This window comes from Eutrigla gurnardus (genome assembly GCF_963514095.1).
Source record: "Eutrigla gurnardus genome assembly, chromosome: 20".
Classification (NCBI taxonomy): domain Eukaryota; kingdom Metazoa; phylum Chordata; class Actinopteri; order Perciformes; family Triglidae; genus Eutrigla; species Eutrigla gurnardus.
The window spans coordinates 10,464,285-10,481,734 of record NC_139931.1 but is presented as its reverse complement, the minus strand read 5'-3'; the positions used below and the strand labels follow the sequence as shown (position 1 = coordinate 10,481,734).

Here is a 17,450-nt window from a genome sequence, read left to right as displayed (position 1 = left end):
ACAGCGTAGCTTTAGCAGTAGAAGCTATCAGGCAAGTGTTCTTTTTAAATAAAATCCTGATGTACTTACAACTTTAAAATGCCTCGTTTTGTGAGTAGAGAACCTATGTGTACTACTGCAGAAGTTTGGTAACATTCCATGCATTATTAGTGGGGAAATTTACGAGATATACTGTAAGTACCATAGCGCTATTACGAAGCCGTTCGGCTGATCGCCCTATCTTGACCACTGCTGACCATCGCTAAAAATGCTTCTGAGAGGGTGTTTGGCTGGAGGTCTTGGTGGAAATGACCTAGGGTCCATTTCACTCCGGACCTACACTTTAACTTTCATAGTTTCCGCCACTTTAGTTTAGTGTGTTGTTTATTTTCACAACGGCGTTTATGCTAGCGGTGAACGGGTGCAATAATTTAGTGGATTACACGAAGTCCGAACAAAGTTTCCGGTGTCTAAATGGACGTAGAGAGTGTAATGATATTAATGTTAATTAAAATCAGTGGTTGGACTTCCTGGGGCTGGAGGACAGTCAGTGGAAATGGGGTATGAGAAGACTGAGGAGGGACGCTGTCCCAACCGTCAGCGTTGAAGAAACGGTGAGTTGTTCAATTTCATTCACTAGTGAACTAACGGTTGTCTATTTCTACCTAATCTAATCTAGAGAGTCCTCTATACATTCTTAATCATCCTTAATTGAAATAACATTCTGTGCGTATCACATGATATGCATTATTTTTCTGTCAATTAAGTTTTACATACAGTTTTCATGGGATTGATGGTGCTATATTCGTGCTGTACACTGACCAAAAATACAAAGGCAACACTTGTTATTGCCCCAACTTTTCATGATCTGAAATCAAAGAACTAAGACTCTTATATTGGCAGATGTGGAAGAAAAACTCCTTCAGGTCCAATTCTGTGGCTGCTTCAGGTGAGCTTTAATCACTGTCAGTCAAGAAAGAATTCACAAGAAGCTGAAGAATCCTTTCTGACCAGAGGGGATTGTTGGCCAGAATGATATCCAAAGTTACAGGAAGCGGGCAGAGAACGGTGTGGTTGGAAAACACTATTAATACACAGGTCTGTCTGATTGGATGTGACTCAATACATGTCTGTTTCCCAAGGTTAGAGGTGTCCTTAGAAGGTGTGACTCCTTTTGAAAGCCTGGTTTCTCTTCACAGTGCAACACAAGGCCAAAAGGTCTCACTCAGATGGAAAATGTTTCCTCTAATCACCACGTTAACAAAAGGCAGACACAATTAAATCGGGTATCAGCAGGAAACTTCTCAAACACAGATCCAGAGCATCCTAAACATGCCCAACAGGTGACATCCTTTGGGTGTGCAGGCCATGCCAGAAATGGGATGTTTTCAGCTGCCAGGAATTGTGTACTCCTCTTTGCATCATTAACACATGTTAACCACCTGACTGGAGATGTTAAACATTGACCCTAAGGATAAGAAGAGAATTACACTTTTACACCACCACAATTCAGAGGCAAATATTGTACTTTGTACTGCACTTCATTTTCCAACATGCCTTTAGTTTCTAGTTACTTTGCAAATTCAGGTTAATAATACAAGATACATCGACAAGTACATTTTGATGTATTATTTTTGACAAAGATGAGACTATTGATTCCTTGAAATGCACAAGCTACACGGCAATATATATTGTGAAATAAATAAGCCATACATTTTACCAGTTGCCACATTAAAATTGTGCGCATGTTAATGCATCAATTATTATTTACTACTAAAATATGCATTATTCTGAAATGTAAAAACCCAGCATTTCTGTTATCAACAGATGTTAATTGGCTCAGGCAGTGCAGGGCTATCCTACACAATGCTGGTCTCAGGTCAGTAATCATCTGGCAGAGTCGTGGTCGGGTGAGACTCAGGATATAAAAGCTCTCCACCTTCACACGGAGCGCCTCTTTAGGTTTTTGTTTGCTGCAGATATTTTCACACATCAATACATGCTTACCAAACGGACTACTGTTTTTGCTGTTATGTTGTAAAAACATTTGCTGATTTATTACTGTCAAACTCGTCTTGTCTTTGAGTTGGGCTGTGACAGATAGTCTACTTAAGAGCGATGACAGCACTGCTCAGGGGCTGTGCTCACAGTCTCAGATCTGTGGACGGACTCAGATGCAGCAAGACTTGGAAATTATGCAGCACAAGTTTGCTCAAGGAGTGTCGGTGAGTTGACGCTCTTCTTGTTCAAATGGGAACTTGGTGCTGTGATGGGAATTTTTCATTTAGTAGTTCATTATAGTATAATTAGTAGTTTGAGTAGTTTTAACTCATACTATTCCATGTGTGTCATGAGGTAACCTGTATTCTACACTTATGTCATGTCATGTGTTACATGAGTTGTAAAATGCATCTTGTGACACCAGCACAGCTGGCAAGTCAATATGGATCTATGGACACTGATTCTGGACAAAGTTCTCCGTCTACACAAACAACGGAACAATGCTTTCTGATGACAGATCAGATTTCCACCACAGGTGCCACATAAAAATGTACTAAAGTTTGTTTTCCACATGCAGTCTTCTGTATCCTAAGGGTCAACAATGACCTTTGCTAAACCCCTAAAATAAAGGCGCTTTGTGGAAATTTGAACCTCAAACCTGTCATTCATTATACATTTTATGGATATCTGAGTTTTCCCTCTTCACAGAAATTGAAAAAACATCCATTATTCTCTAATAACAGTCTCGCTAGCTCTCTCTGTTTCTTAACATTATTCATTTTTGATACTTAAGACAACATAAGGGTGACACAGCCTCATGTATTCCGTAAACTAGAGAAAGAGTAAATATATCTGTCTGCAAAATCGGCTGTCAATTGTGATGTTCAAATAATAGGATATTCACTTCATTGTCTAAATCCTGTGTTTTTTCCTAAATCTGTGTATGCCAGGTCCCTCCATGTGGACAGTCCTCCTCACACACCCTCTCTGACCAGCAGCTATGTGCACGGCACCTCCTCCATCTCTCTGCTCCCCCTGACTGTAAGCCAGAGTCTGGACTCCACAGTCCAGCGCTGGCCTGACCGTGAAGCTGTAGTCTTCCTGCAGGACGGCATCCGGAAAAGCTTTGCACAGTTTCAGCAGGATGTGCGTCTCAGACTTTGTGTCTTCTTGCATGTATTACCCCTTAAACACTATTCCTGTTATACCCGTTATCTCCTGTTTCAATAATGAGACCATTTGCTGCAGGTTGACAAGGCAGCTGCAGGTCTGCTTGCTCTGGGCCTGAAGCAAGGAGACAGACTGGGAGTTTGGGGACCCAACATGTATGAGTGGATCCTTTTCCAGTTTGCATCAGCCAAAGCTGGAATTATACTGGTCAGTTTGTGAGTCGTTTATAACCTTTAACAATGGGTACTTTAGTAATTTATATCTATTGTGTATTCTTTTGGTTAGACAGACAATGCACTCCATGTTAACCAACACCCTGCTGTCAAATGTCAGTGAGCTATTCTGTTATGTATTATGCTGTATGTATAACCTTGATGTATACGCTATTTTCATATGTGCAGGTCTCATTGAACCCGGCCTATCAGATGAAGGAAGTGGAGTTTACTCTGAAGAAGGTACGACCAGTTTACAGGGCATTGACCTAGTTATACAACCACCAGTGGTGCTGTTAGAACCTGGTGTAGAAAGTGCATACAAAACATTCATACATTTCCGTGTACTTATTCCAACTCTTATAACCATGTTGTTGGTGTACTGCTCAACCAAAGTAAAATGCAAAAATATGATGAGTGTTCATCAATTTCATGATAAAAGTTATCCTTACACATGTCTTTGTTAGAGAATACAGTCTACAACACTGGTTTGCTACATGCAGGTCCAGTGTAAAGCTGTGGTTTGCCCTACCCAGTTTAAAACCCAACATTTCTGTGAGGTCCTGAGGAAGCTCTGCCCTGAGATCGCCACAACGCCAGCAGGCATGATCAATAGCACCAGGTTTGACAGATGATGTCAAATATCAGATTTAATGTTCTTCCTCTATTGTCATTATGGGAGTCAAGGCTAAATACTTCACAATCTATAATGAATAGTTTTGTGGATGCTATATGAATATCCTGTCTTGGTGCGGCCAGGTTGCCAGACCTGCGCATGGTGATTGTGACGGATAGCAGACAGCCAGGGATGCTCCATGTAGAGGATGTGATGCAAGCAGGGGAGAGTCGGCACCACAAACTGCTGATGGATCTGCAGAGCAAACTGTCCTTCGATGAGCCCATCAACATCCAGTTCACCTCGGTAACTTTCAGGGTTACGTCTTTCACATTGGCACACATGGATTCTATAACTTGGACTGATATTATGATCCAACAATGAGTCACCTTGCTGTTTTATTTGTTTCAGGGGACTACAGGGAGTCCAAAGGGAGCCTGTCTTTCCCACCACAATATAGTCAACAATGCCTACTTTTTGGGTCTCCGAGCAGGTTATGATTGGAGAGTAAGTCCATATTCTTCTCTTGATTTGAAGAAAATTTAGACGGTAAAATCTATTATTTTCCGTATTCCCTTCAGCCTCAAGTGCGAGTCTGTTTGCCTGTACCTCTCTACCACTGCTTTGGATCTGTGGCGGGAGGGATGACTATGGCAGTTCATGGTGTCACACTGGTCTTCCCTTCCTTTGGCTACAACAGCCGAGCCAACCTAGAGGCCATTCAGAGTGAAAAGTACGACAGACTGCTCATCACCCAGATTATAAATATACAATATTATGCACTTTACTGAAATTGATTCTTGTTTTTCCACTCAAGGTGTAATTTTGTCTACGGCACGCCCACAATGTTCACCGACATGCTCAGCCAGCTGGATTTACAAAAGCATGATTTGTCATCAGTTGAAGGAGGTAATAGATTTGGAGACTAAAGCATAATTCATTTGTTGAATTGGCATTTGAGGTATTCTTGTGCTGGTGTGTTTTAGGCTTCATAGGAGGCTCTCCGTGCCCTGCTGAGATTTTGAGAAAACTGAGGACAGACATGAACATGAAAGAGATAACAGTGAGCGATAACACATCGTATACCTTTTCAGATGCTGTATAAAACTTGTACAACTTCACCAGCACATCAGAATATCTATATGTCATGTTTAATAGGTAGGTTATGGAACCACTGAGAACAGCCCTGTTACGTTTTTGGGATTCCCACAAGACAACGAGGATCTGAAGATAAATACTGTTGGATGTATCATGAACCACACTGAGGTATGCCTTATATTTTCACCTGCCTTTATCTACACGTCAGCATAACAACACAGACGTAATCCCTCGTGTCTCTACTCTAGGCTAAAGTGGTCGACCCTACTACTGGGGCCATTGTTCCTCTGGGGGCCTCCGGAGAGCTGATGATCAGAGGCAGCTGTGTGATGCATGGATACTGGGAAGAACCTGAGAAAACCAGAGAGGCGATCTCCCCAGACCGCTGGTACAGGACTGGGTAAGATAGTGAGATGTTTGTCTAAAAGAGAGACTGCAGAGGCATGTTCCTGGAACAGGTTGATGCTCACATGTAATATGTGGTGTGATTGTTTTCTACACAGCGACACGGCCAGTCTGAACAGTTTGGGATACTGCCGCATTGAAGGACGCATAAAGGACTTGATCATCCGAGGAGGGGAGAACATCTACCCCGCTGAGATCGAGCAATTCCTCTATACAAATCCAAAAGTTCAGGAGGTGCAGGTGAGACTCAGTAACCACTGGAGGGCAGAAGAAGACAGATACATGGTCTCCAAGCACTCGACAGCAGCATACACCTTGAAGCCATACTTGTTGTCTCTCTTCTGAGAATATATTTCATGTTACTAATGAGCTGAGGAGATGAATCTACACTCCACTGGTTCTTTTTTCCCAGGTGGTTGGAGTGAAAGATGAGAGGTTGGGTGAGCAGGTTTGTGCCTGCATCCGGCTGAAGGAGGGCCAGACCTCCAGTGCAGAGGAGATAAGAGCTTTCTGCAAAGAACAGGTGAGAGTAGGGGATGTGATGAAATAACTCAACATACTCAAAAATCAGCACAACTGTACAGATTCTGTTTCTTCCCCCCTAGATTTCTCACTTCAAGATCCCACATTATGTGATGTTTGTAGACAGCTACCCTCTGACCGCCTCTGGAAAGGTACAATACTTCTGTTCTAACATTATATCTATCAAGATGGCTCTGATGATTTATGGTTGATTAATATAATGAGACTGAAATGGCTGCTCTCTGTTTATCTAGATCAAGAAGAACATATTAAAGGAGGACATGGAGAAGAAGTTGGGCCTTTAGCTTAGTTTGAGTGAAAGATGTAATAACTTTAAAGGTATATTAATACAAAGCCCTGTGATAAACTGGTGACTTGTCCAGGTTGAACCCTGCCTTCGCAGATAATGGATTATTTATAAAGGACGTCCTTCTCCCTGTTGAGTTACAGGAACACACAACAGATGGCCTCTAGGTGGCACTGCAGGCTACATCATGTGAAATGTGAAATGAGTCATTCAAACTAAAATTTTGTTCGGTATGTTAAAATGTTCAAATCAGTGTTTATTTGTAAATCATGAAAGCAAATGAATCTGAAGTTGTGGTGTTGTAAAATAGAAGTTTTATTATTATTATTATTGCAGTAGTTGTACCTTTATTGTCATATTGGGAGTCAGACAACAATAAAGGCCTTTAACAAAATGTTAATCTCTTGTGTATTTTACTGAATAAGGTCTTAATCCATATTGATTCATTGTTAGCAAGCACAGTTAACTTTGGCTATTTAAAAGGGTTCCTTAGATCAGAGATCTTCAAGGGGGTCCGGGACCCCAGGGGGTCCACAGAGTTACTGCAGGGGTCCCTGAAATTATTAAGTACACCTTAACATGAAAACAACTTATATAAACCAAATATAAATCTTCCTGTTTCTCTATTATGTTGTAAAATTGTGATGTAGAAATACCAGAATAGAATGAAATTACATAGAATTAAAATATGAATCTGTCAACAAGTATTATTTTAATGGTTTAACATTGTATACATACATCATTAAAGTACTGTTATACATGGCACTCTAGGCAGCGCTTATTATTATCATTTGCCCGGTTTAATAAGGAACATTTATACGACATGTAAAAGGGGGTTCCTCCGCCGGGTCACTATAAGCCTTGGGGGTCCTTGGCCTGAAAACTTTGAAGACCTTTGCCTTAGATTATGCAGCTGCAATGGTCAATGGTTTCTCAGCCAATCAGAGTGAGTGCAGGTTAAAGATTACACAGTGATGAAATACGTCTTCTGCAGCGACAAGCAGGAAAGAACCCGTTCACTGGCTTTTAAGACTCAGTGTCTTTTAACGAGACAGCACTTTCATCCGGTCGAACCGTGTGTTAGTTCGGACAAATGTCAGCACTCTTAAGGGCCTGTGTTCATAATCTCAGGTCGGTGAACGGACTCAAACACAGCAAAGCTCTGAAAGTATGCAGCATACGTTTGCTTCAGTGTCGGTGAGTTTCACAGTTCTTCATATTAAGTGGTCAGGTCTCAAATGCAACAGGTGTGTTGATATTTGTTACATTAACGGTTCAATAGTAGCAACATTTGTCCCACATGCATTCAATTATAACCACGACAATCCCGTCATTCACTAACGTGTGCTCGGTGTTTTCCATATGCTTTATGAATCATAACGCCTCAAACTGGTTTTTACTTTAATTTCTCCAACTATGTCTCTTCTTGAATAGCAGACTGCTTTACCTGGTCTGGTTTCCCTTTCTTACAAACGCGTGAACCCACCAAATTCCTCGACTCTCTCACGGTCCACCGTGGACTCGGGAGTCCCCTCGGGGGTTCCCTCCCTGTTCCGTGGCATGGCTCGCTGCTTCAGTCGCACTCTCGGCTTCCGTAGCGCAGGTAACATGCGCTGCCGGCCACGTAGATTTTAACCTTTTCTGGATTCGCCCAGCCATCTAATGGCAATCGCCTGGGCTCATTAAGTATAACCTGTACTTCATCGTAGACGTTTCTCCCTCATAACCGAACCTACACGTCATCTCATGTTCCCGATCACTTCCCGCAGCAGCGAGCCTCTCCCTCCCCTACAAACCACACGGGTTCCTCCTCGTGGTAACAGCTGTCTACTACTACCCGGAAGAAAACAACAACCTTATATAAATAGCAACAGTGTTAAAATCTGCCAGTCCTGCAAATGTGACTCACATTCCCTGTAAGCCAATTATCCCATGCCCTGCTCCAACAAAGCCCCATTAAAGCTCCCTGTGTAACAAATCACTTTTAATCAATTATTTTATGATTTATAAGCTTGATTGTGTTTTTAACAGGGAGTTGGTTAAACACAAATGCGACCATTATTGAATCCACCCAACTTCATGTTTGAGTCTGAAGTATGAAACAACAAAAATTATATTGGATATATTCCTTTTGTTTAAAAAAAAAAAATAGTCCTCATTCTTATTATATGTTGATTAAAATGGGTATTACATTTTCTTTAATATATATTTAGTCTGCAAACAGGATACTAAAATACCACATTTTCTCGTGGATTTAACCAAGATGCTTTCATTTACCTGCACTGAATTAAACTGTTTTAGTCATTGCAGATGGTAACAAATGCTGTGCTTTATCCTTTTTATTTGTATCTGATTTAAATTATACACATTTACATTGTATTTTGCATCTCTTGTGTGTATGGGGTCACTTCAGTCTCATTAATAATGAATGCACAGAGAAGGATTATCAAATGTATTTTGTGATTTATATATAAATGACTCTCTTCTCACAAACACATTTCGTTTTAAATAAATGTAATATAAATCCATAAATATATGAATTAAAAAAATATTTGCAATTTTCATCAAAAATGTATTTGTATGCTGTTACATTTATATACAAACTGTTAAACTTGAATTTACAAGACGCTTTTCATTTGTGAACTTGTCTGCATTTGTTCGTGAACTGGTCTGTATTTATTTGTGGATTTTTGAGACTCTCCTGACGTGGCTGGATTCACAAATGCATTTGAAATGAACTCTCTGTCACCAATCAGATGCCTCCCTCGTTTTCAGCCAATCACATGACATTCCCACGAGGGGTACCTCACTATGGCCAAAGCAAAGTTTTTTCTCTGCGCATTTTGCGTTGCTTTTCGGTAAAAGAAATAAGAACAAAAAGTATTTTAAAAAGTGATTTTATTCTCTCTTTAGCCAACGTTAGCTTGTTTGTAGCTAGCTAAATCCATTAGCTAGCTAACGTTAGCTAGCTCTTATAGTCAGCACTTTGAAACCAATGTAGTAAGCAATTTACCTATTAGTAGGGTTGCCAACTTTGTCACTATGAAATAAGCAACAAAACGTGGCCTGCAGTAGGAATGCGAGTATGGTTTTGTGTGAATATAGAGAGTATTGTTTTAAGGCATTTGTTATAATAATAGCAGTTTTGCAGAGGAATAAAATAGCAGACACAAAGAACGTACACCCTCTGTGTACACAAACAGTGGTGGGGAATAAATGCTTCACATTCGTATTCACTCAAACTATACACAAGTTGAAAAGCAAAACATTTAAACAAAAATAGAGGAACAGGAACACATTCTCACCTCCATGGCCAACTGAAAATTCCCGGCGACATAAAGTACAGAAGGCTTTCGTTGAGTCCCCGCTGACGGGCTTTACCCACGTCTTTGTAACTTCCCATAGTTTGTTGTAGCTGCACAGTCTTTTCTTTTTTGCAGGTTTATCCATTGTAGTTCAATCCGTATTCACAGTCGACTCAGCAACGTCACACATTGCTGTGATTTTCTCTTGTTTTTTTTTTTGAGGAATTGCCGCATTTACTGAATGTATACTGATACGGGAGGTGGGGCTGTGATTGGATGATGACAGGTGTCGTTGATGATCCTCAAGTGTCGTGATCAGCGCTGCTGCAGTTGTATCAGTCAGTGGTCAGATCAGCGAAGCGGGACAAAAGAGGTCACGTACGGGACAAATAAATTAGGCCCAATATATGGGACGTCCCGGCTAATACGGGACAGTTGGCAACCGTATACCTATTAGTTATTATGGTTTGCTTGTAACTTATTTTTACATGCATAACAACAGGTAAGCTTTCGCAAGCAAATGACCGATACGGTTATGTTTTCTGATGTTAGTAGGATCATATTAAGCTAGCTTATGATCCATTGTCTAAAAGCATTATGGCTAACTAGTTAGCTAACGTAAATGCACAAAATGCACAGAGAAAAAGCTTTGCTCTGGCCATGGTGAGGTACCCCTTGTGGCAATGCAGTCATGTGATTGGCTGAAAACGAGGGAGGCATCTGATTGGCTACAGAGTTCCTTGTTGAAAAAAATGCATTTGTGAATCCAGCCACGTCAGGAGAGTCTCAAAAATCCACAAATAAATACAGACCAGTTCACGAACAAATGCAAACAAGTTCACAAATGAAAAGCGTCTTGTAAATTCAAGTTTAACAGTTTGTATATAAATGTAACAACATACTTGTGTGACTTTACTGTATTTTTGCACTTTTTAAATTGTAAATCTTTGCTGCATTTGTTTTTGACCCCTGTGCTTTTCCCCTAAATCTTTGTATGCCAGGTCCCTCCATGTGGACAGTCTTCCTCACACACCCTCTCTGACCAGCAGCTATGTGCACGGCACCTCCTCCATCTCTCTGCTCCCCCTGACTGTAAGCCAGAGTCTGGACTCCACAGTCCAGCGCTGGCCTGACCGTGAAGCTGTAGTCTTCCTGCACGATGGCATCCGGAAAACCTTTGCACAGTTTCAGCAGGATGTGCGTCTCAGACTTTGTGTCTTCTTGCATGTATCAACCCTTAAACACTACCGTATTCATGTTATACCAACAAGTCTCCTCAACAATGAGAGAATATGTTGGAGCTAATTAGTCGGATCAGCTTGTGAAATCACTTCTAAATAGCTTGTTTGTTATTCATAAAATCCCTAAATGGAGCAGGAGCACCCAGGAAATGTAGTTTTACAATAGAAATTGATTGTGCTCATTGGAAGAAATCATCACGAAGCTTCTCTATATCACAAGAGAATAATCTATTCCATACTAACACAGACTTAAAGCCAGAAAGCTATAGTGTTAAGTACCAGATTTGATAATACTGTTGGTGAAGAAATATCTGATCGTTTTCATTTGTTGCTGCAGGTTGACAAGGCAGCTGCAGGTCTGCTTGCTTTGGGCCTGAAGCAAGGAGACAGACTGGGAGTTTGGGGACCCAACATGTATGAGTGGATCCTTTTCCAGTTTGCATCAGCCAAAGCTGGAATTATATTGGTCAGTTTGTGAGTTGTTTATAATGTTAAAATTACATTTACAGTCTAGCCTCATGGTTAGAAGGGTCTGTGTGTTTCAGTGGGCAGGACTTTGAACTCTTTCAGGGGTCCTGTTTACCAGGTCATTCTAATCTGCTGATGGGTATTAAATCACATAAACGGCCATGAAATACAGAATATGGTAAATATTTTCAAAATGTGTAGCGAGGGTCTGTTTGATGTTGTGAGCTGTTTTAATGTTTGCAGGTCTCATTGAACCCGGCTTATCAGATGAAGGAATTGGAGTTTACTCTGAAGAAGGTATGACCAGTTTACAGGGCATTGACCTAGTTATACAACCACCTGTCTAGTGTCCTGCATAAAAGAATAAAAGTGTGACCTCATTTCATAATAAAAGTAATAGTACTGCTGAACCAAAGTGAAAGACAGTTAGTCAATTTCATGATAAGTTATCCTTACACATGGCTATGTAAGAGAATACAGTCTACAACACTGGTTTGCTACATGCAGGTCCAGTGTAAAGCTGTGGTTTGCCCTACCCAGTTTAAAACCCAACATTTCTGTGAGATCCTGAGGAAGCTCTGCCCGGAGATCGCTACAACGCCAGCAGGCATGATCAATAGCACCAGGTTTGATGGATGATGTCAAATATCATATTTAATGTTCTTCTCTATTGTCATTATGGGAGTCAAGGCTAAATACTTCACAATCTATAATGAATAGGTGTGCGGATGCTATATGAATATCCTGTCTTGGTGCTGCCAGGTTGCCAGACCTGCGCATGGTGATTGTGACGGATAGCAGACAGCCAGGGATGCTCCATGTAGAGGATGTGATGCAAGCAGGGGAGAGTCGGCACCACAAACTGCTGATGGATCTGCAGAGCAAACTGTCCTTCGATGAGCCCATCAACATCCAGTTCACCTCGGTAACTTTCAGGGTTACGTCTTTCACATTTGCAGACATGGATTGTATAACTTGGACTGACATTATGATCCAACAATGAGTCACCTTGCTGTTTTGTTTGTTTCAGGGGACTACAGGGAGTCCAAAGGGAGCCTGTCTTTCCCACCACAATATAGTCAACAATGCCTACTTTTTGGGTCTCCGAGCAGGTTATGATTGGAGAGTAAGTCCATATTCTTCTCTTCATTTGAAGAAGATTCAGACGGTAAAATTTATTTTAATTAATGTCATTATTTTCCCTTATATTCCCTTCAGCCTCCAGTGCGAGTCTGTATGTCTGTACCTCTCTACCACTGCTTTGGATCTGTGGTGGGAGGGATGTCTATGGCAGTTCATGGTGTCACACTGGTCTTCCCTTCCTTTGGCTACAACAGCCGAGCCAACCTAGAGGCCATTCAGAGTGAAAAGTACGACAGACTGCTCATCACCCAGATTATAAATATACAATATTATGCACTTTACTGAAATTGATTCTTGTTTTTCCACTCAAGGTGCAATTTTGTCTACGGCACGCCCACAATGTTCACCGACATGCTCAGCCAACTGGATTTACAAAAGCATGATTTGTCATCAGTTGTGGGAGGTAATATATTTGGAGACTAAAGCATAATTCATATGTTGGATTGATCTTGATGTGATTTAACAAGCATTTAAGGCATCATTGTTTATCTGCTGCTGTGTTTTAGGCATCATTGCAGGTTCTCCATGCCCTGCTGAGATTTTGAGAAAACTGAGGACAGACATGAACATGAAAGAGATAACAGTGAGCAATTACACATCCTATACCTTTTCAGATAGTGCTGTATAAAACTTGTACAGCTTTACCAGCACATCAGAACATCTATATATATATATAACCACCAAATCCTCCTCTCCACTCTGGCTGAACTTGGCATAACCGACTCTGCTCTCACCTGGTTTACATCATACCTGACAAATCGCACCTTTCAGGTCGCAAGGAATGGCTCTATTTCCAAACCCTGTTCTCTGGACACGGGTGTCCCTCAAGGCTCAGTATTAGGACCGCTTCTGTTCTCACTATACACCAGATCACTAGGTTCTGTTATTACATCGCATGGATTCTCCTACCATTGCTACGCAGATGACACCCAGCTGTTCCTCTCATTTCCCCCAACCTCTGACACTCACATTGCAACTCGCATCTCGGACTGTCTGGCTGACATCTCTGTCTGGACAACTGCACATCACCTCAAGCTTAACCTGAATAAAACCGAACTCCTCTTCATCCCAGGGAAAGACTGCCCTCGCATGGACCTGATGCACTGTCGAGGGCATCACAGTATTACCTTCCTCAACTGCGAGGAACCTGGGTGTAATCCTCGATGACCAACTATCCTGCACCCCCAACATCACTGCTGTGGGCCGATCATGCAGATTTGCCCTCTACAATATCTGCAGGATTCGGACCTTCCTCACAAAGGATGCAACGCAACTCCTGGTCCAAGCACTGGTCATCTCCCGCCTTGACTACTGCAACTCTCTCCTGGCCGGACTCCCGGCCTCTGCGATTAAGGGCCATCAATGGAACGGCACCCATCTACCTTCAAACACTGGTCAAACCTCATGCGAGCACTTCGCTCCTCTACTTCAGCTGGCCGGCTGGTACCACCATTGCTGAAATCAAACAAATGTCGCTCAGCAAAGTCCAGACTCTTCTCTGTTCTGGCGCCTCAGTGGTGGAACGAACTCCCGACTAATGTCAGGACAGCAGAATAATTTGCCATCTTCCGAAAAAGGCTCAAGACTCACTGTTCAGACTTCACCTCGACTCTACATAGCATGACCCACTAACACCCCCCCCCCCCAAAAAAAAAAAAAAAAAAAAAAAACCCACTCTGATCATAGCACTGTTGCTCTTGAGGCATACTCAGATATGGACCTAACACTTGTTCTATGTTTAGCTCTTACTTTATCTGCAATGATACGTTGTGGTTTCATTGTTTCCTTCTTTTGACAAATGTACTTATTGTAAGTCGCTTTGGACAAAAGCATCTGCTAAATGACCTAAATGTAAATGTATATATCATGTTTTAATAGGTAGGTTATGGAACCACTGAGAACAGCCCCCTTACGTTTATGGGATTCCCACAAGACAACGAGGATCTGAAGATAAATACTGTTGGATGTATCATGAGCCACACTGAGGTATGCCTTATATTTTCACCTGCCTTTATCTACACGTCACCATAACAACACAGACGTAATCCCTTGTGTCTCTACTCTAGGCTAAAGTGGTCGACCCTACTACTGGGGCCATTGTTCCTCTGGGGGCCTCCGGAGAGCTGATGATCAGAGGCAGCTGTGTGATGCATGGATACTGGGAAGAACCTGAGAAAACCAGAGAGGCGATCTCCCCAGACCGCTGGTACAGGACTGGGTAAGATAGTGAGATGTTTGTCTAAAAGAGAGACTGCAGAGGCATGTTCCTGGAACAGGTCGATGCTCACATGTAATATGTGGTGTGATTGTTCTTCTACACAGCGACACGGCCAGTCTGAACAGTTTGGGATACTGCCGCATTGAAGGACGCATAAAGGACTTGATCATCCGAGGAGGGGAGAACATCTACCCCGCTGAGATCGAGCAATTCCTCTATACAAATCCAAAAGTTCAGGAGGTGCAGGTGAGACTCAGAAACCACTGGAGGGCAGAAGAAGACAGATACATGGTCTCCAAGCACACGACAGCAGCATACACCTTGAAGCCATACTTGTTGTCTCTCTTCTGAGAATATATTTCATATTACTAATGAGCTGAGGAGATTAATCTACACTCCGCTGGTTCTTTTTCTTTCCGTTTCCCAGGTGGTTGGAGTGAAAGATGAGAGGTTGGGTGAGCAGGTTTGTGCCTGCATCCGGCTGAAGGAGGGCCAGACCTCCAGTGCAGAGGAGATAAGAGCTTTCTGCAAAGAACAGGTGAGAGTAGGGGATGTGATGAAATAACTCAACATACTCAAAATCAGCACAACTGTACAGATTATGTTTCTTCCCCCCTAGATTTCTCACTTCAAGATCCCACATTATGTGATCTTTGTAGACAGCTACCCTCTGACCGCCTCTGGAAAGGTACAATACTTCTGTTCTAACATGATATCTTTCAAGATGGCTCTGATGATTTACATCTGATCTAATATAATGAAACTGAAATGGCTGCTCTCTGTTTATCTAGATCAAGAAGAACATATTAAAGGAGGACATGGAGAAGAAGTTGGGCCTTTAATTTTGGGGACCCTGAAGGACTGTGTTTGAGTGCATCAGCTGGGGAAATCTCTGTAACTAACCAGCTGCTGGATTGTTACTATTTGAATTTCTTCTGCCTTTGATTTTACATTTCACTGTTCATTACTTTGTTCTTTTAACGTTGATTTAAAAGTCGAGTGAGTTTTTAGCATGGTTTGAGGTACATTTACTGGATATTTTATTGTTTTTACCACTTTATCACTTATATTTTGTGAGAGATATAAAACAGAACCTTTTTATCTCCCAAATGAATGTATTTCTATAGGTATCTACTTTTGCAATGTGTTAACAAGACATCCATACTATAATAGATACTTTTTAGTTTTTAAGTTGTTTTTTCTTCTCTACACACTATTGTTTTCTGTCATTTACTACAATTTACATGATAAGAAGAATAAGAAATAAACAAGTTAAATAAAAAAAGTGAAGATACAAGGGTTATTATTTACATCTCTTTTTTTCAGGACAAACTGGGCTATCAGAAATATGTGCGCTACAGTGATATCCCCATAAATACTAAAGAAAAACAAAAATGGAAATGTGAATCAGCTTGCAAATATGAAAATATTCCATAAAAAGTAATATACCAAAACATGCAGTGATATAGTGTATTCAACTAAAAATCTCATTGCATAATATGCCAAAAAACATTTTATTCAATTATAAAAGCATAGTCATAGTATAGTATGTCGAAAAAAGTAAAAATAATCACAGTATAGTATGTTTAAAAAGTCTTAGGATAGTATGTTGGAAAAGTACTGAAAAATTCATTGTATAGCATGTCGAAAAATTCTTAAAACTTCATAGTATAGTATGTCGAAAAATTCATTAAACGTCATAGTATAGTATGTCGAAAAAAACACAGTAGAGTATACATAAAAAAGTCAAAGTATATTATGTCGAAAAAAGTCATGAATAAGTCTTAGAATAGCATGTCGAAAAAAAGTCAAAGTATACTATGTCGAAAAAAGTCATAGCAGAGTATGTTGAAAAAAAATTTAATAAAAAAAGTCATGAAAAAGTATGTTGAAAAAAGTCAAAGTATAGTAGGCTGTGTCGAAAAAAGTAATAGTATAGTATGTCGAAAAAAAGGCAGTATGTCGAAAAAAAGTCATAGTATAGTATGTAGAAAGTCATAGAATAGCATGTCGAAAAAAGTTGTAAAAAAGTCATAGTATAGTATGTCGTTAAAAAGTCATAGTATAGTATGTCGTGAAAAAGTCATAGTTTAGTATGTCGTGAAAAAGTCATAAAAAGTCATAGTATAGTATGTCGTGAAAAAGTCATAGTATAGTATGTCGTGAAAAAGTCATAGTTTAGTATGTCGTGAAAAAGTCATAGTATAGTATGTCGTGAAAAAGTCATAAAAAGTCATAGTATAATATGTCGTGAAAAAGTCGTAAAAAGTCATAGTATAGTATGTCGTGAAAAAGTCATAGTTTAGTATGTCGTGAAAAAGTCATAAAAAGTCATGGTATAGTATGTCGTGAAAAAGTCATAAAAAGTCATAGTATAGTATGTCGTGAAAAAGTCATAGTTTAGTATGTCGTGAAAAAGTCATAAAAAGTCATAGTTTAGTATGTCGTGAAAAAGTCATAAAAAGTCATAGTATAGTATGTCATGAAAGTCATAAAAAGTCATAGTATAGTATGTCGTGAAAAAGTCATAAAAAGTCATAGTATAGCATGTCGTGAAAAAAAGTCATAAAAAGTCATAGTATAGTATGTCGTTAAAAAGTCATAAAAAGTCATAGTATAGTATGTCGTGAAAAAGTCATAGTTTAGTATGTCGTGAAAAAGTCATAGTATAGTATGTCGTGAAAAAGTCATAAAAAGTCATAGTATAGTATGTCGTGAAAAAGTCATAGTATAGTATGTCGTGAAAAAGTCATAAAAAGTCATAG

At 40.4% G+C, this 17,450-nt stretch overlaps 2 protein-coding genes across 2 annotated transcripts; both read left to right on the top strand.

Annotated features, from left to right (window-relative positions):
• The first annotated feature begins 1,794 nt into the window (after positions 1–1,794).
• On the top strand, positions 1,795–6,523 carry LOC311031674 (medium-chain acyl-CoA ligase ACSF2, mitochondrial-like). The gene is made up of 16 exons (XM_084038082.1): positions 1,795–2,204; positions 2,931–3,126; positions 3,229–3,357; positions 3,552–3,605; positions 3,866–3,984; positions 4,122–4,284; positions 4,390–4,485; positions 4,560–4,711; positions 4,796–4,887; positions 4,965–5,041; positions 5,137–5,244; positions 5,325–5,476; positions 5,580–5,721; positions 5,894–6,004; positions 6,087–6,155; positions 6,258–6,523. The coding sequence occupies exons 1-16, from the start codon at positions 2,098–2,100 to the stop codon at positions 6,306–6,308; spliced, it is 1,818 nt and encodes a 605-aa protein (XP_083894208.1). The 5' UTR covers positions 1,795–2,097; the 3' UTR covers positions 6,309–6,523.
• Positions 6,524–7,307: 784 nt separating this feature from the next.
• Positions 7,308–15,878, top strand: LOC311031675 (medium-chain acyl-CoA ligase ACSF2, mitochondrial-like). Its single transcript, XM_084038083.1, has 16 exons — positions 7,308–7,507; positions 10,617–10,812; positions 11,194–11,322; positions 11,568–11,621; positions 11,832–11,950; positions 12,087–12,249; positions 12,355–12,450; positions 12,543–12,694; positions 12,779–12,870; positions 12,974–13,050; positions 14,346–14,453; positions 14,534–14,685; positions 14,790–14,931; positions 15,113–15,223; positions 15,305–15,373; positions 15,477–15,878. The coding sequence occupies exons 1-16, from the start codon at positions 7,404–7,406 to the stop codon at positions 15,525–15,527; spliced, it is 1,815 nt and encodes a 604-aa protein (XP_083894209.1). The 5' UTR covers positions 7,308–7,403; the 3' UTR covers positions 15,528–15,878.
• The last annotated feature ends 1,572 nt before the right edge of the window (positions 15,879–17,450 follow it).

Excerpts from the sequence above, each read along its gene's own strand:
- LOC311031674 (XM_084038082.1), top strand. The coding sequence starts at position 2,098 with ATGACAGCACTGCTCAGGGGCTGTGCTCACAGTCTCAGATCTGTGGAC. Across the intron at positions 4,888-4,964 it reads TTTGTCATCAGTTGAAGGAG|GCTTCATAGGAGGCTCTCCG; the intron begins GTAATAGATTTG and ends GGTGTGTTTTAG. Across the intron at positions 6,005-6,086 it reads GAGCTTTCTGCAAAGAACAG|ATTTCTCACTTCAAGATCCC; the intron begins GTGAGAGTAGGG and ends CTTCCCCCCTAG.
- LOC311031675 (XM_084038083.1), top strand. The coding sequence starts at position 7,404 with ATGTCAGCACTCTTAAGGGCCTGTGTTCATAATCTCAGGTCGGTGAAC. Across the intron at positions 11,622-11,831 it reads TGGAGTTTACTCTGAAGAAG|GTCCAGTGTAAAGCTGTGGT; the intron begins GTATGACCAGTT and ends TGCTACATGCAG. Across the intron at positions 14,932-15,112 it reads CAAAAGTTCAGGAGGTGCAG|GTGGTTGGAGTGAAAGATGA; the intron begins GTGAGACTCAGA and ends TCCGTTTCCCAG.